At 45.8% G+C, this 26,578-nt stretch overlaps 1 protein-coding gene across 1 annotated transcript; it reads left to right on the top strand.

The window, feature by feature from the left end:
* Positions 1–814: 814 nt before the first annotated feature.
* LOC310922524 (cystathionine beta-synthase-like) lies at positions 815–26,511 on the top strand. Its single transcript, XM_083883154.1, has 17 exons — positions 815–976; positions 6,751–6,881; positions 7,745–7,956; positions 8,187–8,293; positions 9,084–9,218; positions 12,149–12,228; positions 12,666–12,800; positions 13,317–13,386; positions 14,970–15,061; positions 15,868–15,993; positions 16,669–16,753; positions 16,949–17,054; positions 17,796–17,870; positions 18,592–18,726; positions 19,669–19,777; positions 22,326–22,410; positions 23,713–26,511. The coding sequence occupies exons 2-17, from the start codon at positions 6,840–6,842 to the stop codon at positions 23,820–23,822; spliced, it is 1,704 nt and encodes a 567-aa protein (XP_083739280.1). The 5' UTR covers positions 815–976; positions 6,751–6,839; the 3' UTR covers positions 23,823–26,511.
* Positions 26,512–26,578: the final 67 nt, after the last annotated feature.

Below are 26,578 nucleotides of genomic sequence, written 5' to 3'. Positions count from 1 at the left end.
CAAAGGTCCTCGGCAGAGCCCTTTCTCCAGGGTCACAGGATCAATTAGGCTGGAAAACTCCTCTGAGATCGAGTCCAACCTTTGACTGACCTCCACCATGTCAACTAGACTATGGCACTGAGTGACACATCCAGTCTCTTCAGGGACAGTGACTCCACCGTGCCCCTTGGCAGCCCATTCCAATGGCTAATTATCTGTTTTGTTAACAACTTCTTCCTAACGTCCAACCTAAATCTTCCCTGGTGCAGCCTGAGGCCATTTTCTCTTGTCCTACAACCTGTCAGGGAGCTGTAGAGAGTGATAAGGTCATCGCTGTGTCTCCTTTTGTCCGGGCTAAACACCCCCATCTCCCTCAGCCACTCCTTACAGGACTGTGCTGGGCAAATTTGGGAGAAAAGTCACTCTAGGACAAGAACTCATGCCCCAAACTCTTCACCAGCTCCGCTGCCCTTCTCTGGACACGCTCCATCACCTAAATGTTCTCCCTCAATTGAGGTGATCAGAACTGGACAGGCTCTGGAGGCCCTGTGGGCAAACCCTGAACGTTTCCCTCCGGGTTTCCCTCAGGGATCTGGCCGGAAATTCCCGGACATCGCCGAACATCGCCGGACATCCCCGAACCTCGCCGGACATTACCGGACACCGCCGAACACCGTCGGGCGTCGTCGGACATCCCCGGGCGCTCCGGCCTCGCGGCCGCGCACCGCCCTCCCATTGGCTGGCTCGGAATCGCCAACGCCCCCGCGCTGACCAATCAGCGCTCGCCGCGCTGCTCCCGCCCCTCCCGGTGTGGCGGGGCGGGGCCAGGGGCGGGGCCAGGGCTGCTCGCGGGCTCCTCTTAAACCCCCCGCGCATCCTGCGCACCTTCATCCTCCACCTCCTCCTCATCATCATCATCCTCATCCTCCCTCCTCACAGTCACCATCCCCACCATCCCCACTGCGGCCGTGTCCTGGGCAGCGTCCGGATCGCGCGGGTGAGGTGGCGGCCGGAGCGGAGGGTTGGGCGGGCGGCGCATCCCGGTGGCCGCAGGTTGCATCATCCGCGGGAGCGAGATATGGGGGGGGGGACAGCTCCGGCCGGCCGTGCCCCCACAGCCCGGAGGGGACGGAGGATGGAGGGCTGCGGATCTCCCAGAGAGGCTGTGGAGTCTCCCTGGGTGAAGATATTCCAGAACCGTCCGGATGCGGTCCCGGGCCATGTGCTCCGGGATGGCTCTGCCGGCTCAGGGAGTCTGGACCAGATGCCGCGCTGTGGTCCCGTCCGACCTGAGCGCATTTCCACACAGCTGGGCTTCTGCTGTGGTTTAGTGATGCCTGGAAGGGGCAGCCGCGGGCGAGGGGAGCCCCGGAGCCGCCCCCGGGCGCTGCTGCCTCTGCGGGGGATGCCCAGCACGGGCCGGGGGATGCCCGGGAGCGCCTCCCCCGAGCCCGGAGCACAGATGGGCTCTCTGCTTTTCCTACAGGTTCACAAGACGACTTGGTGCCGTTTGGGTTTCCCTTTTCCCGTTTGGGTTTGGCACCGCCTCTCCAGCTGGTCTTGGCTCGTTGCCCATTGTTCTCCTCGTGGGTGCCATGAGGTTCTCCTGCAGGGCTTTTTTATTTTGGCAAGTCTGGCTGATGCACTGCACCGTGAAGCTTAGTTTTTACATTTAATTTAATATATTATCCCTCCCCAGCTGAGAGGAATCCGAACTTGACTAGGAGCTGAGGGAGCTGTTCAGTAGCACTAACAATGCTCCCGGTGTCCTGAGCCAGCCACAACTTGAAATTCGAGTGATTCTTCTGCTCGAGTATCTCGTCTCTGTGATCCTAAAGCCTTTGACCACGGAGGTTTTGGAGCGCTGGGCCCCGTTCCAGCAGAGTTGCTCACCCTGTTTACCCTTTGCCAGGAGTCTGTTTGCCCATTTGGGGCACGGGAGCTCCGTGTTCTGCAACGCCTGCGCCGTGGAAAGGCGGAAAAACACAGGGCAGGGGGGCAGGTGAAACGTGGGGATCTTATGGGAGGGGGAAAAGGTATTTCCTGGGAAACTGGGACCTGCTCAGAACCCGGTGTTTCTCTTCTGGAGTTAGATCAGCACTGATGAGGTGTGGTTTAGGTACCAGTGCAAGCCCAGTACTGGGGCATCTGCACTCAGCATCCTTTCCCATCCTAGCTGGTGGCTCCTGGTATCCTGCCGTACCCTCTGTGAGTGATTTACCCAGCTTTGCTGAAGGCAGAGAGTGCTTCTAACGAGGCTGGTGGCAGCCAGGGTGACGAGTGACCCGTGTCCTGGAGCGTGCAGACCCAGGGACGTCACTGAGCTGGTGCTGGCAGCAGGGCAGGGCAGGGCAGGGCAGGCTGCCAGGGTGGCTGGCCTCTGGCTACTGGCCTGCATGTGAGCACAGGAACCAGGCACACACAGTGCTGTGCCCCTGGGGATCCTCCCCAAAGCTCCACAGGTGCAGCCACAGCGGTGGCAGCTGGTCTTTCCCACAAAACACACGTCAGCCAAAGAACTGCCTATCTGCCCAACCCTCTGCCAGCCTTTATCCCAGCTCCCTGGGCTGACAGAAGCTGTGAAGCCTTGCAGGAGGCACCATGGTGCTGAGGAAGGGGTGCTGCTCTTCTGCCTGTCTTGGTCAAAAGCTGAGAGCAGCTCCCTCTTTTTGTGATGCTGGGCAGCTTGTTTAATGTCTGAGCCTCTGTCACCTCACCTGGAATCCTCCTCTCCCTCTGCTTGGTGAGCTGAGCAGATCAAGAGCACTGCTGCAGTGTTGGTCCATCTCTGTGGGCTAAGGAGGGGAAAGAGAAGCAGGGAAAGAAATACTGAAAGCTTCTGACTGCAACAGGTGAAAATGCAGATAAAGCATTCTTCAGTCTTTTCTCTGATGCTGCTGTGCTCCTGAAGACATCAGTCTTCACACAGAAGAGTTATCACATGAGCCCAGGCAGGGTTGGAGTGAACTCAGGAAGTGGAGCTGTCACACACCTGTGTGAGGGCTGCAGGCACAGCTTCCCTTCTGTGGGGGCACAGCCAACTGAACACTCCCCTGTTCTCCCTGGCTGATCTCTAGAATAACAATTGACTCAGCAGTGGAAGCTGCTTTGCTGCCAGGGTTTAATCTTTGCAAAGTTACAGAGGTGAGGGCATTAAAGAACTGCCCCTTTTCTTTCAGAAAGTTATGAGTGTGCCAGTCTGGCTTTTAAAGAGTGATCATTGAGAGGATGTGCATGTGCTCACTTGCTCTGTAGGGGAAAATGGAAATAAGATTTTGGATTCTTGAAGGATCTCTTCCTAGAGCCAGGTGTTAATTCATTCCCCTGTTACTTCAGGTCACTTGATATCTCCTGACACAGGAGGAGGAGGGATGGCTGCTCCTGAGGAGGTAGCAAGGACACACACACACACTCTCACAGAAAAACCACAGCAGCAAAACAACCCCAATGTTTGACTTTCTCTTTAGTCTGTTACAGCTGTGGCGTTTCCAAAGGCTGGATGGGTACTGCTGCATCTGGTTATCTACAAAGATCCTGCAGCCCTGTGAGACCCTGTGGTGCTCAGGCTGGAGCAGAACAACTGTTCTGCAGTGGTTTATTTGTATCTGCTTAACATCATCCAGTTTCCCTTTCTCAGGCTGCAGCATAATGGAATTCTGTACCTCCTCCCTCCCTGAGCAGTCACCCCTGGGGCCATCTCCCTCTGATTCAGCTCCTACACCTGCCTTTTACACAGCCTCATCTGTGCCCCAGGCCAGACTCAGTTAATTTGGTTGCTGCACACGGGATGTTTAAACAGTACAGTCCATTAGTGCTGATCTCACATGGAAACTGTAGCTCCTGACTCATCTGTGCAGTGGGTTCAGCTCAGGCTGCTCGGGGATTAATTTCACTCACTGGCCTTCAGTCCTGTTCTCCAGGAGCTGAGAAATAATTTAGGTCTTGGGTTCCTGTGGGGATGGATCCAGGGGTGTGAGCTTTGCCCATGAGACTTTCTGGATCTCCTACCTCTGTCCCACTCCCCTTTGTGACTTAGGTTTAAGTGGCTTTGTAAATTGTCTTTCTGATTAATTTTTTTTTTCCTTGTATGATCTACAGATACAATGGCAGGAGCTAGTCAGGCTTTTCTAGTTAGACACTACCTACATCCCAAATTAGTTTTGGGAGTGTTTCCCCGTTATAAGAAAATTAAATTCAGGCTGACAGAATTTTTTTTTTCCTAAAGATGGGCAGCTCTTCTTGCAGCTTATCTCCCTTGGCCTCTGCTGAGCAGTGTTCAGCTGCAGCTACAGAAGCAGAGTTGCCACTCTCCTGTCCTGCCTCCCCAGAGAAAAGGGTGTTTTTTGGGTTTTTTTGAAAAGGCTATTTTGGGCCTGCAGGGAGGATCTGGAGGGGATTTGGATGTCCTGGACCACCTCTGCCCCCATTTTGCTGAGTTTGTGTCACCTAAGGGCTGTAAGCAATTAATTATGTTGCTTAAGGTCAGTATTTGGTGACAGGATTTTTGTTGGCACTGTTTGTGTTGAACTTTTAGTCCCTCTCCTAATTTTTGTTCAGAGTTGAAGACCCATTATTGAAACTTTGATTGAACATCAAGTATTACCATTATAAAATTATGAGAGAATCTCACAGCTTATTTGAGGGCAATAAATACAGCTTTTTCTCAGTTTCTGCTGTTCAAGAGGTAATGGGAGTTGCTGTTAGTAAATTATTAATTTTTTTTTACCTTACAATAAAGGAAATGAGATGGTATTGCCTTGCTCACTCCAGAGGGAATCCTCCAAAAGGCAGCTTTTTAGAGCCACATTAATTTCTTTCCTGCCATCAATACAAAGAACAAGTATTGTAAACGTGTTAATTTTTTTTTTTACTGTAATGAATTTCTCCCTCTGTATCTCAGTTTTTGGACACCCTTAAAAGACCCTGAGAGCAGGTGTTTTAAAGCTTTTAAAGGTTTTGTGCTCCTATTTTATGATAACTTGGAAGCAGAACAAAATTTGCAGCTTCCTGTCTCTAAATCCTTGCTGCTTTTCCTCCTGCAGTTTGATCCTTTGGCAGCAAGGCCCCCTTTTTAGCTGGACTTTGTCAATATTGTCAGTGTTACCTGTGGTAGAGGCAGTCTCTGTCTGTGTCCAGTGTTTCATGCCAGCTCTCTGGGGGAGCATGTGCCCCAGAGGAAACCTTGAAACTCCCCCAGTATTTTTCCTTTACCAAAAAAAACCCACAGAACAAACAAAAAAAGCAAACAAAACCCCAAAAAGACCAACAAATGAAAACAGAAAACAAACAAAAAAACCCCACAACAAACAAACAAACTAACCCCTCCCCCCCCCCCCCAAAAAAAAAAAAAAGAAAAAAAAAAAAACCACACACAAAAAAAAAAAAAAAACAAACAAAACAAAACCCCCCTAAAAAACCCCACTGATACTCTGGGCGGTGAACCAGAGTATCCTAGAAAGAGAAATCAGGGCTGGGTTTTGCTCTGGAACTGGAAATAAGCTGATTTCTAGTAGCAAAGACAGGTTGGTGCTAGAGTTTGTGTATTTATGGGATCTTTGCTTTTTTACACTGATGTCTCTCTTTCTAACTCTGGTCAGTAGTCTGTGACAGGTTATAGTCCATCTTGGCTCTTGGGCATGTATTGTCCTATGAAATAGAATTGTATCATTTTGGTGGCATGGAAATCCTTTTATCTTGAAGGGAAATTATTTAAAATCTCAGTCTGGAAAGTTGATCTTTTCAGAGGGTTTTTGGGCCTTCCCTTTCCCTGCCCTTTCCTCCCCTTTCCTCCCCTTTCCTCCCCTTTCCTCCCCTTTCCTCCCCTTTCCCTTCTCCTCCAGCAGTGGTCAGTGGCCCGTGTTAACTTGCAGGATCAAATACTAAAGGTCACTGATGCTGTGATCCAGATTTTTTTCCCCAGTTTTCTCGCCAGACCATCAACTCTGTGAGATCTTAAATATGTGTTTTGTGTGCATCTGTCAGAAGGAGGATGAGGGCAGGGACCCTTTCCAGCACAACTCAGTAATGGAAAGAGCTGAACCTTACTGCAAAACAGTGATGAAGAAAATATTAGGGAGGCAAAACACTCCCCTCATGCTTTCCAAGATTTCAGCCAGATATTTTTGTCTTTATTTGATAGGAAACAGCCAGGCTCTGTGAACAACTGGTAGGAGAAATCAACTTACTATTTTTTAGCATTTACTAATTTCCAGAGCAAAAAGCTGCTAGAAGCATGAACTATTTGTTGTGTGTGTTATATGCAGCATGACTGTGGCTGTGCGTGCAACCCTAATTAATTTTGGGTAGGAATTTGTGAGATTTTGCTGTCCTGGAGGCTGGAGAGGCCTCTGTTCCTGGATAAAGCCTTTTCAAAGCTGTGTACAGGGTCTTTTGGGGACAGCACCATGAAGCCCTTTCATCCTTTGTGTCTCTAGGACTGTATTTCCTGTGAACTGAAGTATTTCCTATTACTTTTTGTGGCATTCAAGCTCCTGGAGTTGCAGAATGTCTGATGAAGGATGTTTTGTGATTACTTTGTGGCTCTGAGCTGTGGAGGACAGGGCAGAGGGACAGGAGGGGACAGGGTTAGGGGACTCTCCATCAATCTTGCACAATACCTCTGCTGCATGATTTATTTTTAATCCTGTTTATAGAAATCATCCTCACTTGGTTTTGCAGCTTCTTTTTTTCCCCTGTGAAAAGGATGTGTGTGTTTTGTTCCTGTGAGAGTTTCCTGATATTTTTTTTCCTTCTAACTTTTATGATCTGCAGCTTTGAAGAGGATTCCAGTCTTGTGACCCACAGCAGTTGTTCTCCTGAAGAAAATCCAGTTTTCTGTGCCACCACCCTCACCAAAAACCATGGAGAAGTTTGTATCAGAAAGGCCTGTTCCTGTGTCTAAGGTACTCACAGATCTTTGGGAAATATTGTTTGCCCATCTTTCCATCCCCAGGATTTGGGAGAGCCCTGTCTGTGTCCAGGGAGATTCCTGGGCACAGGAATCCTGGTTGTTTGGCTGAAATTCTCTGGAGGCAAGGGATTAATAAATAAATATAAATATAAATAAATTTAATATAAATAAATAGATAAATAAATATTTTTTTAAAAAATAAAATATTAAAAATTAAAAATATATTTAAATAAATAAAAATAAAATAAATTGAAGGGAATAATGTTGGGAGTACTGGAGTGAAAGTGCAGGCTGAACAAGGGGAGAAACTTCCAGTTTTATCAGCAGCTCTTTGGCTGGAGGACTTTTCAGGGAAGGGCCAAGACCAAGAGGTATCAAGGCCAGGATGGATGGGGCTCTGAGCTGCTGTGGAGGAGGAAGGTGCTGTTGAAACCTTTCTGGAAGAGTTCTCCATGACCACCAGCAGCAATGCAGAGTCTTCTGGCACAGTTTTCTAATCAGTCACCTAATTAGTCTTACTGTATTCCAGTCTGCTTGGATTGGGGAGGTTTTATTTCAGAGAACTTTTGGTGTGGGAGGGGAGAGAATTGTCCTGGTTTTTTTGTGTCTGTGGAGGCTTGTTACAGTGAGCACCTGTGTGTTTAAATTATCTTGGCGTAGAGCACTGTGGTGAGCTTTTGCTCCCAAACTTGCAGGGCAGGATTCTCGTGTTGGTAATAAGGATTTGGCAAATCCAGATGATCCTGAAACACTTCCCCATCCTCACAGTACTATGGAAACATCAACTCCTTTTTTTTTTTTCTTTTTTTTTTTTCTTTTTTTTTTGTCTTTTCTCTTCCTTCTCCCTTCCCCAAGAATGGAATCCCTAATCTTCCTTCCCAGAAGAAGCCAGATACAAACTCATGCCCTCATGCACCTGCCAATTACTCTGTGTCTGGTGGGGTGGACTCTGAGAACTGCAAGGCTAATGAGAAGGAAAGGCAGTGGATCCGCCCTGACAAACCCAGCAAATGCACCTGGAAGCTTGGGAAACCCCTCTCTGCCTCCCCCCACCATCATGCCACCCTGTAAGTGTTACTTGCTGGTTTTCAGCAGGAATCCAGGTCTGATTAATCCATGTTTTTTGGATCAAGGACTTGATGTTGTGATTTTGTATCTGATGGATATTCCTTGGAACTAAAGTAGCTAAAATAACCAGCCTGGTAAAGGAGAAAGCTGGTTGAAATAAAAAGCAATAAGTGCTGTGTGGTTGTTGTGTGACCCTCCTGTGAATACACTGACTCTGTGTTTGTTCCAGGCCAGAGCCTCCAAAGATCCTGCCAAACATCCTGAATAAAGTTGGCAACACACCTTTGGTGCGGATCAACAAGATTGGGAAGCACTTTGGGCTCAAGTGTGAACTCTGTGAGTTGCTGCAGGCACAGGACAAATTAGCAAACACTGTTTCAGAAACTTGGGTAGTTTGGGTCAGTAATGTCATATAACCTGGCCACAGGAGTGCAGGTAGCGGTGGGGAAAAATTCCTGGTTTTCCTTGGCAGATTTTCTGGGTTTTAGGATTTGGTCATCTCAAACACCTTTCAGTTTGTACCTCCTGAGAACAATTCCTCCAGCTTTTCCATTTCTGTAGAAAAAGCAAAAATGTTTTTTTTGTAGAAAATATTTTTTTTAAATTTAAAGAAGTTGTGTGAAGCTTTTGGCTGCTTCTCCTACTCAGAGTATTCATCAGTATGTGCAAAATGCAGCTCTGCAATTATCACTAAAGATCACTGAAAATGATTAGAGAGGTGAAACTGTCAGTGAATGTGATTTTTTTTTGTTTGTTTGGGGTTTTAAACTCAACGATACTGTAGATATTAGGAAGTGAATGTGGGTTTTTTTTTGTTTAGTTGGGTTTCTAAACCAAACAAATAGATATTTGTTGGAGGCTCTGATCAGAGTCTTGGAGGGTGGTGAGGGGATTAATGCTGGGACTACTGGAGTGAAAGTGCAGGCTGAGCATAGGGAGAAACTTCACTTTGATCAGAACTTTTTTTTTTGCTGCAGAACCAGGAAAGGGGCAATACCAGCTTTTAAGGCCAGGTTGCTTGGGGGGGCTTGGAGCAACCTGTTGTGGTGGAAGGTGTCCCAGGACAGGGGGTGGAGCTGGATGAGCTTTGAAACCCTTTCCAGCCCTGCTGGTTGTGTGTTTGCAGTGGCCAAGTGCGAGTACTTCAACGCCGGGGGCAGCGTGAAGGACCGAATCAGCCTCAGGATGGTGGAGGATGCTGAGAGGGCTGGGATCCTCAAGCCTGGGGACACCATCATTGAGCCAACCTCTGGGAACACAGGTAGGGGATTGTGTGATGGTTTTTGGCTTCTTTTCTTGCCTGCCAAGGTCGGGATGAACAACACGGGAAATGAGGATGTTGTGTTCGGACTTGGAATGTTTATTTCCTCTTACCTATTTACAGTATTTACAGGCTGACAAGTCATGAGTTTAACTAGCAAATTAGAGAAATGAGGTAAAATGGAGAGCTTCTAACTCTTTCCAAGGTTATTGAAGCTTTAAGTACCCAATAATGAGGTGACACCTATATTATTTATATTTCTGACCCAATAATGACCTTTCAAGCCCCACAATGAGGACCTTTTCCACCCAATTAGAGAAAACCACCCAAACCCATGAAGAAGCAGGAAGGAAAAGGACAAAGCCAACACCCAAAATCCTTTATCTTGACTCATATGTATTACTACACACCAAACCCTCAAATTCTAAGTTTTTAGGATTCCAACAGGGATGGAGAGACTGAGGGAGGCCTGGGGGGAAATGCTGTGGTGGTTTCCCTGGAAAAGGCAGGTTTGAGATGGGCAGCCTGTGCAAGGAAGAAAGGGAATCTCTTCCTGGTGGTGCAGGGAGCAGTTCCTGTTCTATCTCACACGAGGAACAATTCTGCAGTGTCCTGTGCTGACCAGAGCAGATGGGAAGGAGTTCTGCTAAATTGCAGAGCCCCTTTTCTTGAAAATAAAAGAAAGACTAGGCCAGACTCACGAGAGTCTTTAGGAATTCAAGTCTGACTGAAATCATTGTGGAAAAAAGCGTGATAAGACTGGTGTGGATCTGGATCTTCCCCTTCTTTCTGTTGGGGAAGTCCCATGGTCCTTCTGTCAGGTTTGAGGAACAGCCCTTTCCATGGTGATGCAGTTGAGATGGGACATGAGCTGTATCCCTACAGCACTGCCTGGCAGAGCCCCTGTATGCCTGGATTGCCAGCAGATCCAGCCTGGGTCCACATTTCCTCCTTGGAGGGCTGGAGGAAGGAACAGTCCCCTTAAGTCAGGGGCCAGGGCAGAGCATCTGATGATCTGAGCAGTCTGGAGTTAACTCTGGGCTCCTGTGTCAAAGCTGTAATTGTGTTAAGCTGCTCTCCTCATGGAGAGTCAAAAACACCTGGAATTATTTCTGTTTAACTATATTATGTATTTTATATTTGACTCAAGTCCCCTTGAGTCCAATATAAAATACATGATATAGTTAAATAGAAACAGCTAAATATCTAATACACTGCCCTCCTGTGAGGAGGTTCATGGGGTGAGCTACAAGCTGCCCTCCTGCCTTATGTGCTCAGGAGAGGTGTCTGGTCCTGTTCCTAAACTCTTCTCAGGACTTCACCCACTGCTGCTCTCTGACAGACACAGCAGGCAGATCTTTGTTCTGATGTTACTGCGGGGATGAGCTGATGTCTGACCAGCTCTCCAGCCTGCAGCAGACAACTGGGAAGCCACATCTCTTGCTGTTTGCTCAGCAGCTGCTCTGGGGGGGGATCAGGGGATTCTGGGGACATTCAGGGGCAGCTGAAGCCTTTGTGAGTGTGGCTGTACCTCCTGCCTGAACAGGCATGGAGTGGAAAATATCCTTGTGTGTTGCACTCCTCCAGTATCCAAGGTCTTACCATGACATCCCTCTCTCTGGGTCAGTACCTGATAAATGATTCTCCTTGCCACAGAATCCAAAAAGGCGCGACTGAAGAAGATATAGGACAGTTACTTCAGAAAGCTGGTTTGTTTTGTTGGGGTTTTTTTTGTCTCATGAGAGCAAAGACCAGGGCACACAGTAACCTGAGAGAATTGGTTTTTGCCCTCTACTGCTCAGAGCTACTGAGTATGTTGAATGTGAGGTAATTGTTGTATTTTTGTCCTCTCTGCATCTCATTTCTCCTTCAGCCAAAGTCCTGTTTTAATGTTTGGTGCATTTCCAGGTCACTAGCAGAAAGTACAAAGTATAAGAGTTCAGGTCTCAAAATCCTTTCCTCATCACAGGCCATAAGGAAGATCTGGATGACTTCTCTTCAGCCTTTGGCCTTCATGAGGCTGCTGCTGTCTTATTTATTTGTGTATTTGGGAATCCATATTTATCTATAATATACTGAGAAAACTTTCCCTTCCCAATATATTAAACATTGCTTGAGTTGTTTGAGCTGTGAGTTATGCTTCTCTTACAGGAACAGTTAAAGGTTATTAGGGTGAGGGGTTTTTTCTCCCCTATACAATCCACACAAAAACAGAGCCAGCTTTGAACAAGCAAGTCTCTTTGTAGGGTGAGCTGCATATGTTGGTGCTGTGCCGGTGCCCAGAGGAGCAGGGGAGAAGCAGCCTGACCTCTCACATCTCTCAGCCAACCTGATCAGCTCAGCCTGGCCAGCAGAGAGGTGATCTGATAGCAAGTGTCAGCTTCTCTTTCTCAGGGACAGCACTTCTGAGCTCAGCTCTTCAGGTGCAGGCAGTGACCAGGCAGGAACCAGGCTGGAGGCAGAGATTTTCAGAGTAGAAATGAGATGTCTGTCTCCAACAGCCAGGGCAGCAAGCTGACACAGTGTATTAGACCCTCAATCACCAACAGCATCTAAATAATTTGGTTTTGGACAGGAGTTAGTTTCAGCACATTGCAAATAGAGATTTATGCAGAAGTGAGTCAATAGAGGCTCTTTTGGCAGAATCAAAGTGACTCCTCTAGTCTCCTCCAGCTTAAAGCACATTCCTTTCCCAAATTACTTCTGGAAAGATGAAGTGGGTGAGACAGGAGGGAGGTGATGTGCATGTGGTATCAGCCTCTGTAAACCCAACAGGCAGAAACTCCACTTTGCCACCCTTCTAGAGACACTCCATCCAAGCCTCTGGTGAAAATCTGATGAAAGCCAGGGCATGCCAGAGCTGGCAGTGTGGGTTTTGTGTGCTTTGCTGCTGCTCACTGAGTGCTGTGCCTGCCTTTGCTTGTTTGCAGGGATCGGGCTGGCGCTGGCGGCGGCAGTGAAAGGTTACCGCTGCATCATCGTCATGCCAGAGAAAATGAGCATGGAGAAGGTCAGAGCTGCCTCTGTTCTCAAGGATTTAAAGATAAACGTGTTTGCACTCGCAGAGTTCCTGTTGCAGATGGGTGCTGGGGCTTCAGGAACAAAGGTGCAGGCTCCTGGCCAGGGAAAACTCTGCTGAGGTGCTGTTGGCAGTGCCCAGAGAAATCCGGGCTGGCTGTCCATGGATAGAAAGTGTCTTTAAGACCCATTCCCATAGCACTGCCACTTTGTAAACTCCCATAATTGTTTTAAATACAGATGTCAGGACAACCTGAGGTTTGCCTGCTTGCCTGTGCCCCAGGTTAGCTGTCCCTCCCTGAGCAGAGGGTGAAGGGGGACAGTGCTGAAGCTTTGGATGTTCTGCAAATATTCTGGTCTTGGGGCTGAGTGGGAAGGGAGCCTGTTGAGGGTGTTTTGGGGCTTTGTGACCAACTTTATTTGCTGCAGGTGGATGTCCTGAGAGCTCTGGGTGCTGAGATTGTGAGGACCCCAACCACAGCCAGATTTGATTCTCCTGAATCTCACGTGGGAGTGGCCTGGAGATTGAAGAATGAAATCCCCAATGCACACATCCTGGACCAGGTGAGAGCCAAGGTGTCAGAGGTGCAGGTGTAGCATGGAGGAGGCTCTGTAGTGTTCTGGGGTTGTCTGTTCAACACTCTCCATATGTCTGTGGAGGAGAAGATGCCCCAAATCTGGGGCTGGAGCTGAACAGTCACCACATTGTAGGAAAAGAAGCTTTTACAGTCACTAGAGAGCAGCAATGAGCTGGTGTTTGCCAGAACTACAACACTTAATGGTGTCTATTTCCACTGAGTTGGCAATCCTGTGAGGAAGAATGGACACAGGGATCATGTTTATAAGAGTGCTGTCCCACAGACAGGACTGATTTTGGCATGGGAGGGAGCTGGCACCTTAGGACTGCCCTTAAATTAAGTCACTTAGGAGGTCTCATTCCAGATAATACACAATGAAACATTCTGCAGAGAGTATCTTTAGGTGTTGTGGGGCTTGAGGATTGCTTGAAATGTTTTTGTACTCCCTCAAAATGTGAATTTTGTATTTCTGATCTGTTTTATGGCTGATCTGTCACTTTAGTACCGCAATGCCAGCAACCCCCTGACCCACTACGACACCACGGCTGAGGAGATCCTGCAGCAGTGTGATGGTAGGTCTGCTTTGCTGCCAAACCCCTTCTGAGAGCCCCTGGCAGTGCCCTGTTGTTCTGTCTTTGGAGAATGAGACACCTCAGATGAGAAAAGCATGGATTTTGATAAAGCAAACCCCATACGTGTGCTGTGTGTCATTGGAGAGTTACCTTAGTTCAGTACTCAGAGCAATGATTTTTGTTTTTTCTCATTAAAGAAGAATTCTTTGTTTTTAAGACTTTTCTGCCTGTGAGCAGGTGGAGAAAGCAGTGGTGTTTAAGTTACCTTAAAAAAAACCAAAACTCATAGGTAGACTGGTATGGAATAGGGTCACAAATTCAGATCACAAATACACAAATACACACTTGGATCACAAATACAGAAATAGGTGTTGTAACATTCCCAGAGCAAATACTCCAGTACACTGGAAGCATTTTCACTTAGGAGTCCTCAGGAGCACAGACTGCTCTGTGTCACAGCTGTCACCACCTCTGGCTCTGCAGGGCTCTCTCCAGTGTTGGCCCTGGGCACCTGAACAGCAGAAGGGGCTGAGCTGTGGCAGCAGAGCTTCAACTGGGCTCATTCCTCAGCTCAGGGGTTGGTTTCAGAGCTGTTGGAGACATTCCCTGTGATGCTGCAGCCACGTGGGCATTTCCACAGGGGACAGAAGGGCTCTAGACCTGCCTTATTAAACAGTGCAGCTTCTGATTGGACTCTCTGATAAGAAACTCAGCAATTAAATCCATTCGCATTAAGGTGAAGACCAGGTGAAAGGTTCTCCTCCTTCCTAAAGCTCTAGCTGTTCAGAGGATTTTGTTTGTCTTTCTGTGAAGAACTGAATTAAAGTGAGTGCACTTTTACAAGCTGACATCCCACAAACTGAGAGTCCAGATGAGTTCCAGATTTAGGATTCTTGTTTCTATTTACTTCCCCTTACAGCCCAGACACTGTTCAGTTACCCCTGCTTGGTGGGGTGTTTTTCTTTTGGCTAGTAAGCAGTTGTTTTTGTGTGTGTGAATTGGTGACCTTCTAAAAATCCATTTTTTTTTTTTTTTTAATTAACAAAGCTGTCTTGTGGATGCACCAGAGAAGCTGTAGGTGGTGACACAGGGATGAACTATCATATCCACACTCACTCTGACTGCTAGTGGCCAAAACAGTCTTTTTCACATGAAAATGAGGGAGTAGTTGTGGTAACATTCCTCTCCAGGGATGCCTATCCCATGCTCTTGGCACTCACTCAGTTAATTAACAAACATAATGGGCTGCTCAGTTTAACTTAGAGAATGAATTATCTGTATCAGCAAATACAGCAACAGGAAAACTGCAGCTGTCAGCTCTGTGGGCCACCTCCAGCTGTGTCCAAAGTGCCACAGATTGGTGCTTTGCCAGGCCTCTGTGTGGACATTTCAAAACCCTTGTTGGAGAAAATGGTGATTGAGCAGGGTCTGAAAGCAGTTCCTGGGAAGCAAAGGGCCCGTCCTGCCTTTTTCAGCCACTTTGTGCATTTTTTTTTTTAAGAAAGTCCATCTTTAGATGTAAGTGAGCTTTCAATCCATCATTTGTTGGAGATTTCACACTTCTCTCCTACACCCTTAAACAGGAAAGGTGGACATGGTGGTGGCCACGGCTGGCACAGGAGGTACCATCACTGGCATCTCCAGGAAGCTGAAGGAGAAGTGTCCAGGGTGCAAAGTAAGTGACAAGCCCACTGCTTTTCTCTTTGGTGTCTCCTCAAACTGCTCCCCTTGGCACATCCCACTCCCTGTAAGCCTGTCCTGGGTCTCTATGGGAAGCTCTTGGGTGTTCTCAGTTAAAAGGTAGTTTTGGCTGCAGAGAGGGTTTCAGAGGGTCTGAATCATTGTGCTCTGATCCCACTGGTGACCAGAGTTCAGGTTTGGCTAAGCAGATGAACACTGACCCTCAGATCCCTCCATGGGGTGCCTGGGATTCTCTGGTGTGTGTTCTGCAGCCTTGAGTTTCCTCCCTGGTTGTGCCTTCCCCAGCTGCTCTGGAGCTGCTGAGGTTTTTCCCAGTGGAATTGTCTCTGCACAATTTTTTGTGTGTTTTCCTGTGTGATGTGTTAGATTTCCTCACAGAACTTGATCCTGCTTCAATCATGAGAATTTTCCTACACAGGCAGGAAGTGGTACAGAAAATAAAAGTGATCTGCTTGCACTTGGCACATAATGAGTTGTGTGTAATGATGTCTGGCACGTGAATGAGGACAAGCTTGTCTCAGGGAATCCCTGTTTCCTGTTTCATGTAGAACAAGTGATGCCATCAGTGCCCACAGCCTGAGGAGGTGGGATGGCTTTCCAAGGGGGCCAGAAGCAGCAAAGCATTTTCCTCCCAGGGGAGGTGGATGTTGCCAGGAGGAAATGAACAGGGGAGCAGGTTGGCTGTGTGACACCAGCAGCTGTGACAAGGCCAGTGCTCACAGGGGCTGTGCTCCCCAAAGCTCTGTGCCTCAGTGGCCTGACAGGAAACTGCTTCTCCAGATTGTAGGTGTGGATCCTGAAGGCTCCATCCTTGCAGAACCAGAAGAGCTGAACAAGACTGACAAGACAATGTATGAAGTGGAAGGAATTGGATATGATTTTGTCCCCACAGTGTTGGATAGATCTGTAAGTCACTCTGCTTGCTTTACTGCTCTTTGCCCTCTGCTGGGATGCAGGACTGAGGTTAAAGACAGAGGAAAACTTGGGGAAGTATTTATTTGAGCTGAAATGGAAGGGCTAACAGACAAAACAATTCCTGTTCTTTCCATTAGCATGAACAGCCCTTGAAAGGCTTCTGAACTTTCACAATGCCAGGGAAAAATGCTGCAAGTAGCTAACATCTTCCTACAACACTTGTTTTTATGTTTAAAAAAAAACCCCAAAACACACACAAAAAACCAAAACAGACTCACAACAAAGAACAGCAACTCACCAGTTAAAAAAAAACCCAATCAAACAAAACCCAACAAAATCAAACCTTCCAGCAGAGCATCCCAGCCCCTCCTGGACAAAGTGGTGTGACTGTGACCCTCCAGGAGGGGAGGAAGCTAGTGCTGTTTGAGGCTGACTCACAGCAACCTGCTCTCACAGAAAGGTTCCAATAAGGAGCCTTTTGTGCTGATGTGATCATCTTACCTTGGCAAAAAAACCCACTTGGCATTTGGAGGGGGATGGAACCCCTAGGCTCAGTAGGGCAGCTGTTCATTCAAAGAGCTGGGGCTGAATTCAGGCTGGTTGTGCAGTTCCCCTGTCGCTCCTCGTTTAAACAGAGCCTTGTTTCTATCTCCTGCCCCTCCCCAGGCAGTGGACCAGTGGTACAAGAGCAATGATGAGGAGTCCTTTGCCTTGGCACGGATGATGATCCGCGAGGAGGGGCTGCTGTGCGGTAAGAGCAGGGGGATCCTCTGCCTTTCTCTGAGCGGTCTGTGGGAGGGTGAAGCCTTGTGCAGATCACAGAGACCTCCTTCCACTTCAGAACTCATCTTCCTCCCTCTGGGCTCCTCTCTCCTTTCTCCTTCTCTCTTTTAATGGCCTTCATCTCGTGGTTTGATGGTTGTGCCTCTGCTGTGTGTCCTGGCAGGTGGCAGCTCGGGCAGTGCCATGTCTGCGGCTGTCAAGGCAGCCAAGGAGCTGAAGGAGGGTCAGCGCTGTGTTGTCATCTGCCCTGACTCCATCAGGAACTACATGTAAGGAACCTGCTGGTTTTCTCCCTGGGAGTGGGGTGAGGGAGTCCCTCAGGCCTTGTAACACCCAGTTATCCCAGCAAGGAATGTCTTTGGGGCACAAGTTCTGAGCTGTCTAAAAGGGGTCTGACATGGAGCAGGGAGGTTCTTTTCCCCTTTAATGCTGATCTCTGATTTCAGTAGATAATGATCACTGGGCTAGCATTTTTCACAACAAAGGCCTTGCATTCACTGTATTATTTGTGGGGGATCACTGGTTATCCCATTCCTGGGAGGGTTCCTGTGCCCACAGCAGGATCCAGCAATGCTGGAGTAGCAGCAGCCACACTCAGGGTGAGTTTGCAAGTGGAAATGTCAGGGCTTTGAGCTGTGATGAGAAGTTTTTGTCCAATCACATTGAAACATACCCCAAAACATGGTATTTTTAGCTGAGTTTTCTGACCCATGTTACATCCAGCTCAATATTAGAAAAACAGAAGCTGCAGACAAGACACATCTCCATTCCAGGCTGTGTCTCCATGATATTGCAAGGGGCTGATGCAGTTGGATCCTGTGGGATTCCTTTTTCTCCCCATGAGTATTTCTTCTCCATGTCTCTGGCTGCTAAGCTTGGATGGCAGATGATGGTCTATTTCCAATTACACTGTGGCTGTTGGTGACAGTGAGCTGTGAACAGTTGCCTCTGTTTGCTGTCAGATGTTCAACCCCTGCTAATGAGCTTTTTCACTTCCTGGGGCTCTGCAGGTCCAAGTTCTTGAGTGACAAATGGATGATTCAGAAAGGGTTCATGAAAGAAGAAGACCTTGGCAACAAACCTTGGTAAGCCTGTCAGATCCACTTGGATTTTCATCAGTCTATTCAATCGAGTTTATGGCAATTGCTAATTTAAAGCTCATTTCAATTTACACTTCTCCTTTGATTCAGCTGATCTTCCATGTTATTGTCTTGATGTGTAATTGCAGCTATTAATCAAATCTGCTTTAATTAGTTGACATCCTTCCTTGAGTTGTATGGCAGCAGAAGAAAATTTGGTACTTAATTATTGGGTTTTTTTAAATGAAAAGCATTATATCTGGTATTAAAAAAAAAAAATGGAATATGCAAAGAATGGTTCCAAAATCAGAGTTCTTGAGTGCAAAGCACTGCAAGTCTACATAAGTAGAAGGGAATCTTCCTTAAATTGTTGCCTGTAATGACTGAAAATACAGATAGGTCTTTGAGTAGTAGCACAAAATTTTCTGTGTGAGAGACAAATAATGAAATTGGGGAGATTAGCGCTCTCCACTGACTATCTGCAACCACAGAAAGCAGGTGAAATGAAGAAAAGGGGTTTTATTTTCAAACTTTCTCACACTTCAGTAACTTTCTGATATTGGGAATGACACCTGAGAGTCCTGAAGCTTTACTGACTCTGGCTGCATCCTGACTCTTCCTTGCAGCCTTTTGTCGTTCCAGTGGTGCTGGAGGCCACTGTGCCTGAAGGATTGGTTCTGTGTTCTCCATAAGACTTGCTTGGGTTTGTTTTTCATTCCATCCCCAGGTGGTGGAACATCAGTATTCAGGAGCTGAGCCTCTCTGCCCCCCTGACTGTGCTCCCAACTGTTACCTGTGCAAAGACTGTGGAAATTCTCCGGGAGAAGGGATTCGACCAGGTACCAGTTGTTGATGAATCTGGGTATGTCCACATATATCACTCTTCATCCATATCTATCACTTCCCTCACCAGGTCCTCAGGGATGTCTCTTAAATGCTTGCTGGAAATACAATGTCTTCTCACTCATCCTTTTTCATTTATTAACACAGTTTAGAAATGTTGCCTTGAAAACGCCAGTGCTGAACTTTGTGTTTTCGTGCCAGGATTGTCCTGCCTTTCACATAATTCTAATCATTACTATGATATACTTACTCATTGTGTCTCTGCAGGATAATTTAATTTCTTTTAATAATACCAGTTTAACTTTAAAAAAAAAAGGCAAAAATTCCCATTTTAAACAACCAACCCCAAACGTGCCCACCTTTATCAGTGTTTTCACAGAGTTTCTTCAGCACAGAGTGTTATAATGCAGTGCTGCAGGGATCCCTATAAACCAGGGTGTCCCCAGCAAGCTGGAATGTGCCTTATCAGCCTGCAGGACTCCTGCAGACAGGCTGAGCATTGAAGAGTTGCTCAGTTGTGCTGACCTGAGGGATGAATTATTGTAGACCCTCACAGGAAGAAGGGAAATGAGCCAAGCTGGGGTGAGCTTGTTTCTGCCTCTCACACCTTTCAAAGGGACAGATGAGAGTGTGAAAAAAATGAAGTAGTTTGTGCTTTCCAAAAGCTCTCTGAGATTGCAGGCAGCTCTCTCCAATTGCAAGGAGCAGAGGTGAAAAGGTCCTGGTGCTCAGAAGGACCTGCAGCACCTGCTGCCTCGTGTGTGAGTCTCCAGAACCTGTGAGAACTGCACTCTGTCTCCTGCAGACACACAGAATCCAAGTATACCATTGATAATGCTGCATTATTACCATGAAGTAGCTGAACTGACTCCTCCAGGCTGGCTGAGAGTGGATGCTTTTTTCTACAGGAGCACCTGAGGCTTTTGTGTTGTTTATCCCTGTCTTGTCTCTCCTTCCCCAGGGTGATTCTGGGCATGGTTACCCTGGGTAACATGCTTTCCTCCCTGCTTGTTGGAAAAGTCAAGCCTTCTGATGAAGTCAGAAAAGTAATCTACAAGCAATTCCAACAGGTAGGCAGGTATATTCTGCAGCTCCTGGTTCTCTGATTGCAAGTACTAGAGTAGGTGTGCTAATACTACACAGGCTGGGTGAGGTTTACCTGGGACCACAGAATTTTCTTTTTTAAAAACATGGAAAGCTTGACTTAGTTTTCACCAGGATTTAAGTTCCAACACTGTCCCAAAGTGTATGAACTGCTGTGTTCTGGAAGTGTGTTTAATGCTTCTGTTTCAACCTGTGAGCCACAACAAGAGTGCTGGTTCTTTATGGACAAATGTAAATGTATTTTTTCTCCCCCAGACAGATAATCCAGCATCATGGGGAAATGTGGTGCGTAACACAACTCAGTTCATGTTCTCCCTCACCTGGGAGAGGTTCTGGGGCTGGTGGTGTGTGATGGTTTCTGTGGCTGCTCTGGTGTTGGCTGCATCAGCCAGTTCTCTGCACTTCTGAGGTTGTGGCTCTTTCCGTGGGCAGCTTAAAGGCTTCTTTAGTAAAGAGCAGCTTAACCATTTATTTTGCCTTTATTTCTAATGTTTTCTTGGTGTAGGCTGGAAGGGGAGTGACACAAGCTGTGGTACTGCTGAACTGTTAACTAAAAATGGTTATTTTCCATTTGAATTGATGGGTTAATGGAGAAACGTGGTGGAATGCACATAACCTCAGAAGTATTGTGGATTTTGCTTCTCTTACCACTTTAGTCAAGCTGATTTGGCTTGTTTATGAGTGAAATTGGTAAAATGGATCATCTGTGTCACCAAAATCACTTCTGGTATCCTACACGGGATCCCACAGCCTGCATCAAATAAGAGGCTTGGCCTGTAAATCAGGGCAAAGGTACATTTTGGAAAGATGGATCTTTTGGCTTTTTTAGGTTGCTCAGAGAGGCTGTGGATTTCCCATCCCTGGAAGTGTACAAGGCCAGGCTGGATGGGCCTCTGAACAACCTGGAATAGTGGAAGGTGCCCATGGCAAGGGGTTGGAACTGGATGATCCTTAAGGTCCCTTCCACCCCAAACCATCCTGTGATTTTAGAACATGGGCAGCCTGTTTTGGTAGGATCACCACAATCATTTTATGATAATCTCTTAGAATGGAAAGAGGATGGTTAAAGCTTTTTTTTTTTTTTTTTTTTTTTTTTTTTTTGAGAGTCCCTGGTACAACTGTGCTCTGGGGGTTTGAAACACCAGTCACAGGATAATTTACCAACCCAAACAAGTGCTGGTGGAGGGAGGAGCCCTCCTTGTGGAGTCAGATGTTAGTTCCAGTGGTTTGGGTTCTCAGTCATGTGTAGCGCAGTACTCACTGCCTAGAGACCTGGTAACCTTAAAAACAAATTCTACATGTGGGAAAACCCGTGAGAAAAATGTTTAAGAAGCTTGAAGGAGCAGTAGAGAAACAGGTGAAAACTCCCTGGGGGGCTCTGTTAAATTTCCACTGAGATCTCTAGGCTTGTTTGTGCCTTCATGGTTGCCCCAGTGCTGCCAAGGGGCTGCTTGTCCTGGTTATCTGCAGCTGCCCAGTCCCTGAAGACACATTTGGGACTGATGGGTGACTCCATGTGGCAGCAGATCCAGATTTCCCGCCTCCTTCCTTTCCTGGACTCAGGTTTAAGGATTGGTCCCTTAAACACAGGCTGCTGGGAATCCTCTGACTCCCAGGATGGAGACAGAGCTCTGTGTTCCAGTGCAGCCCAACTGTTCATGCTGTGGCTTTTATTTCTCACAGAGAGGCTTTTTGAATTTGCAGTGCTGTGAATCTTCTGCAGTGCTTTTGAATCTTCTTTGCTGTGAATTCCTTTAATAAAAGTATCTCAGTTGGTGGGTGCTGGGGAGAGTCACCTGGTTAATGGAGCTGGGGCTGCTGCTTCATCTGTTAACTCATATTTGAAGAGTTTTAGGCATTTTTTAAAAATGATTGCAGCAGGTGATTGCTGAATTGTTTTGGAAATACCTGTATTTTTTCAGAGTTGACACAGGGTGCTTTCTTGATCAGTCTTAGCAAAGTTGAACTTCACAAAAAAAAAAAAAAAAAAAAAAAATTAAAATTATTAAATTTCAGTTCCTTGAGTTGCACCCGAATCCAGTGTTAGCTGAACAATCCTTCACCCTTTTTTTGGTTTTTGGTTTGTTTGGGCTTTTCTGCCTTTGCAGATCCTATTCACTTCCACAATGATTTGCAGCCTGATTCGGTCACTTTTTCAGTCTTTTTGGAATAAAATCACCAAATATGAAGACTTTTATGGTAACTTCTTTTGTTGAGACACATGGAACACTTGACCTTATTTGATTACTAGCATTTTTCAGATCTTCATTATATTAATTATGTTTACAGAACCAGAAGGAATAACTTTATACGGTAATTTTTTTTTTAATTAGAAACAAAGAAAACTGGTCTTTTAAGTTGGCCTTGATTTGTTGGTGTTTTCTAGTGCTTCAAGTGGGAGCAATACACAAATGCTGATGTACTGATTTTAGTTCTGTACAAAGTGTATGGGGATTATTGGCTACTAAACATAGAAAGGACTGTTCTACTCAAGTTTTGTAACTATCTCCTCAGATTAACCTGAAAGACAACTTGGGGAAACTCTCTCACATCCTGGAAATAGACCACTTTGCTCTGGTGGTTCATGAACAGATTCAATGTGAGTACAAAGCACTGCACCTTGTGAGAGCAAATCTTTGAGTGGTAACAAGAAGTGAGTGTGAGTGTGTAAAGTGAGCTCTGAAGAAACAAAAAAATCCTAATTCTGTGTCTAACTTTGTGCTACTAAGCCTAATTTCCATCCCTCGAAGGGTTCAAGGCCAGGCTGGACAGAGCTTGGAGCAACCTGGTTTAGTAGAAGTTGTGGCAGGGGTGGAACAAGATGGTTTTAAGGTCCCTTCAAACCCAAACCATTCTAGGATTAGTAAGACTAAATAAATCTTCAAATCTGGGGTATATCACTCTTTTATGTGAATAATATTTTGTCCTGTTTAATCTTCCTAATAGCAGACAACTTTGCAAAGTTACAAAGACTGAGAAATGAGAGTCAAAAAATATTAAGTCCTGCCAGATAAATTTATCTTTAGCTTCTCATTTATAATTGGAAGAAGAAGGGCCATCCAATTTGGGGTTGTTCCTGATAATCTCCATAAGGATGTGCTCTTGGTCCTGAGCTGTCTATTTATAAACCTGGAATCTCACTGGAAACTTGCAGTGGAACAGAGATTGAATAAACAAAAAGCCCAAGAAGTCCAGCTGACTGAAAAAAAAATGAGTATAGAAGTAGAGTAAACATCTCACTACTGGCAGACTTTAGGAACTGGAATTTAGAAAATTGATAAAAAGCCATGAGAGGTCGTGTGGCCACTTGGTTCCCAGGTCAAGGCTTAGGCTCACAATGAGAAAATCACTTGAACCTGTGCTCTCAACGTAGCAAAGATTTAATGGTTAGTATGTTTTTTTTGGATATAAACAGGATATTGTGGATTTTACACTGATTCTGTATTTGACAGGGATGCAGCAAGTTGGTTCTGTCAAATTTCCTCCTCAAAATGTGGTTCCACTGGGCCATTCAAGTGGCCCCTGGTTCCAATGGAGTAATTCCACTTACAGCTGTTTCAAGTAATTCATATTTGAGGGAAATACACTTTATAACTAGAGGGCCTGGCTTGAATTTTTGTGTCAAGAAAAACAAATCCAGTGCATCCTTATCATTCCTTCCACAAAGTTTCAGTATCCCTTTTGATGAGGAGCTTTTCTGAGCTGAAAATCCCTGTCCCTTGCTCCGTGACTCTTGGCCAAGGTGCCTTTTGTTCTCCCTCTCTGTGTGTGCCACAATCACCAAACAGCTCCCGGCTCATGGAGGGCTGGGATGGCTCAGCTCCTGATTTTACAAAAATCAAGCAGGAGGGGGGTGTGTTTGTGCCTCCTGGAGCCAGAACTCCCTCTTTTTTCTGTGCAGATCACACGGATGGCTCCTCCAGCAAGCGGCAAATGGTGTTTGGCATCGTTACAGCCATTGACCTCCTCAACTTTGTCACTGCGCGGGAGCGGGAGAGGAAATCCAACTAAAGCCAGGCAGCAACCAGGAGCCTCTTCAACATTTTGAAATCTCAACCAAAGAATCAGGTTTATGTCTTAAATAGAATGTGGGATTTTTCCCCCCCCTTTTTTTTTTTTTTTTTAATTCTGAAAATAAGCAGTTATCTATTCCCGGTGTCAGCCATCCACCCAATGTGTCTTGCCCACCTTCTGGGACTTGTTTCTTAATCAGGTTAAGCAATATTTCTTATCAAGACAATTTATTTTTTTACCTATATATATATATATATGTATGTGTGTGCGTGTGTGTAAGAAATATTGCTTAAATTAACTGGTTTGTTCCTTACTTGTTATGGCTGAAGGCTGGCTTTACAAAATGTTGTTTCAGAATCATAAAATGTGTTGAAATAAAGAGTTGCTGAAGCAGAGGCCCAAGAAGAGAGCTCTGGAAAGTTCTGGATTTTTTTTTTTTTTTTAATCCCTATTTAAAGGTGTTAAGTTAGATATTACCTGTGTGGAGACAAAATTGGGACTGGGGCATGGGGAGAAAAAAAGGAGAGTTTCCCTTTTGGTGAGATCATTGTAAAACAAGAGAAAATCTTCAGGGCTGCAGCTGAGGCTTGCTCCAACCATCTGCTCTGAGGAAAAGCTGGTTGGAGTAGAAGCATGGCAGTGAAGTGGCAAACATAAACCAGTGACACTGTTTTACACAGTGCACCAGTTTTCCCTGCCATGACAGACCTATTTTTTTCCCAATGATATCCTGATAAGTAAGCACAAGTGGAAAGATTTAAAAGGGAAGATCAAGCATCTTGCCCAAAGGTTTTTTAAAACCATGTTGCCTCATCTGTTACCTTCCTCTTCCCTCCCCACCCTCTTAATTATCTCAGAGTGCCTTTTTTGTGCCTGTTACAGAAAAGCCAAAGATAATAATCTCTCACGGGCTGTGAACATTTCCAAGTCTTGTTCAGGTATTCCTACCCTGTAGTGCCTTATTCCAGGAGAAAAGCCTGCATTGGCTGCCCCTTCAGGTCAGGGCTATTGCAAAAGGAGAGTGATCCATCCTTACCTTAAACTGTGCTTTGCCATTAAACTCACACACTTCTTTAAGATTTAAGACAACTCTTCCCAAGGCTCTGAAAAAAAAAAACCTACTATAAATCTAAAAATTTACAACTTTTATAGTATTTGAAAGGTTCTAAAGGGTGATTAATGTTAAGGGTGGATGTTACTGCTGCTAGATTTTGGCATTACTTTGAATATTTACTTTACTGGCTTTTATCTGATGTTTTTTTTCCCCATTTTCCATCTGACCTTTGCTGACAGCAGCAGGGAGGGAGGTGTTTGAGCAGCTGAGGTTTGTCCTTTTCCCTTGTAAAAGCTCCATGTCCTGACCTGACAGAATTCAGCAAGAAACATGAAAATGGTAAAAGGAGGTTCCCAAAGCTGCTTTTCAGAGCAGCACAAGAGAGGAGTCAAAGGTGGGGCAGCAAATTAGTCAGTTATAAAGAAGTGTAAAGATTTGAATCTGTTTTTTCTCGTTCACTGTTCATGCATTAATCCCTGCAGTGCCATGAAAACTGGCAGGATTGTGGACTGAGACACAGGGGGTGGTTAGAAATGGTGGGGAACACAGGATGGGAGTCTAAAGCATTCCAGGTAAACCAAAGGATCCAAAGAAATTCACCTGCTCCCCTGGGGTTTGCTGAGAACAGGAGCTGTCTCCTGTTCTGCATTGTCACAGGGAGGAAAAGGCTTTTCTTATTCACAGCAGCAACTTGGTAAGACCAGAAGAATTGGGTAAATAAATGGAGCTGCTGCACAACTGAAAAACTTTCCAGAGCTCTTTCCCATGGTAGGGATGAAGGCAGAAAAGAGAAGGGGGCAGGGAATCCAGAAGGGCTAAAGTTCCTCTGCAAAAGCTTGTAAATGTGATGCTTTTTGGCATGTCTGAGAACCTCATTGCTGACCTGGTCCTGGTTAGTTGTGGTAGGGCTGATTAAAACTGGGCCTACCTTTGTTTCAAATGCTCTGAAGATCAAGAAAGACACTGCAGTTTGTTCAATCTTTTACCTGAAGTTGAAGGACAGAGCTTGAACAGAGCTGTATATTTTTTTTAATAAAGTGAGTGCCTGCATCCTCTGTTTACCTTTGCTGCTTATGCAAGCGCTGACTAAACCTGAGAACTATTTTGCACATGGCTATTTTTATCAACAATTAATGCTGTATTTATCACTGTAAGAGATTATCAGTCCTAATGTTGGCTCTGCAAAAATACTTCTTGTTTTCTCACTTGAAGACAGCTATTCAGTAAAATCTGTACAATATTTTGCAAGCAGTTACCAGGCAATGGCTTAAGGCTCATTTTCACGTTGTCATGTCCAATGTTATTTCCCATTTCTTGTACAAGCTGTGGCTGACTCCAGGTCTCTGGGCTCCTCTAAGCAGCCAGACCAGTCTCATCTGCCCACCAAGCTCATTTCTGGAAACTTCTGCTTGCTTTTAATAAATCTCCCACAAGGGTCACTGTCAGAAGTTTCCTGACATTGCCCCCATCATCCAACAGCTTTTCTTACTGTATATGGTCAACTAAGGGAAAGAAAAGACTTCTTAAGCTTCAAGGAGCTGAGAAAAATCAACACTATGAGCTGTATTTATTGCACAGATGTTCACAAATGTATAATACAGAGAGTTCAATAAAAGCTGTTTGATTGCAGAATGGCTCTGGGTTGTTGTTTTTAAAATGCCAGTTCAAGCTTGTAAGTGTGTTAGACTGTAAGAAATTT

Source organism: Zosterops lateralis (genome assembly GCF_965231275.1).
Source record: "Zosterops lateralis genome assembly, chromosome: 2".
In the NCBI taxonomy this organism is placed as follows: Eukaryota; Metazoa; Chordata; class Aves; order Passeriformes; family Zosteropidae; genus Zosterops; species Zosterops lateralis.
The sequence above is the reverse complement of the archived record's forward strand: the minus strand, read 5'-3'. Positions and strand labels throughout refer to the sequence as shown.

What these genes read in the sequence shown, in the direction of transcription:
- LOC310922524 (XM_083883154.1), top strand. Translation starts at nt 6,840, where the DNA reads ATGGAGAAGTTTGTATCAGAAAGGCCTGTTCCTGTGTCTAAG. An exon ending in TGGGCTCAAGTGTGAACTCT is followed by an intron (nt 8,294 to 9,083) that starts GTGAGTTGCTGC and finishes GTGTGTTTGCAG; the next exon opens with TGGCCAAGTGCGAGTACTTC. An exon ending in AGAAAATGAGCATGGAGAAG is followed by an intron (nt 12,229 to 12,665) that starts GTCAGAGCTGCC and finishes TATTTGCTGCAG; the next exon opens with GTGGATGTCCTGAGAGCTCT.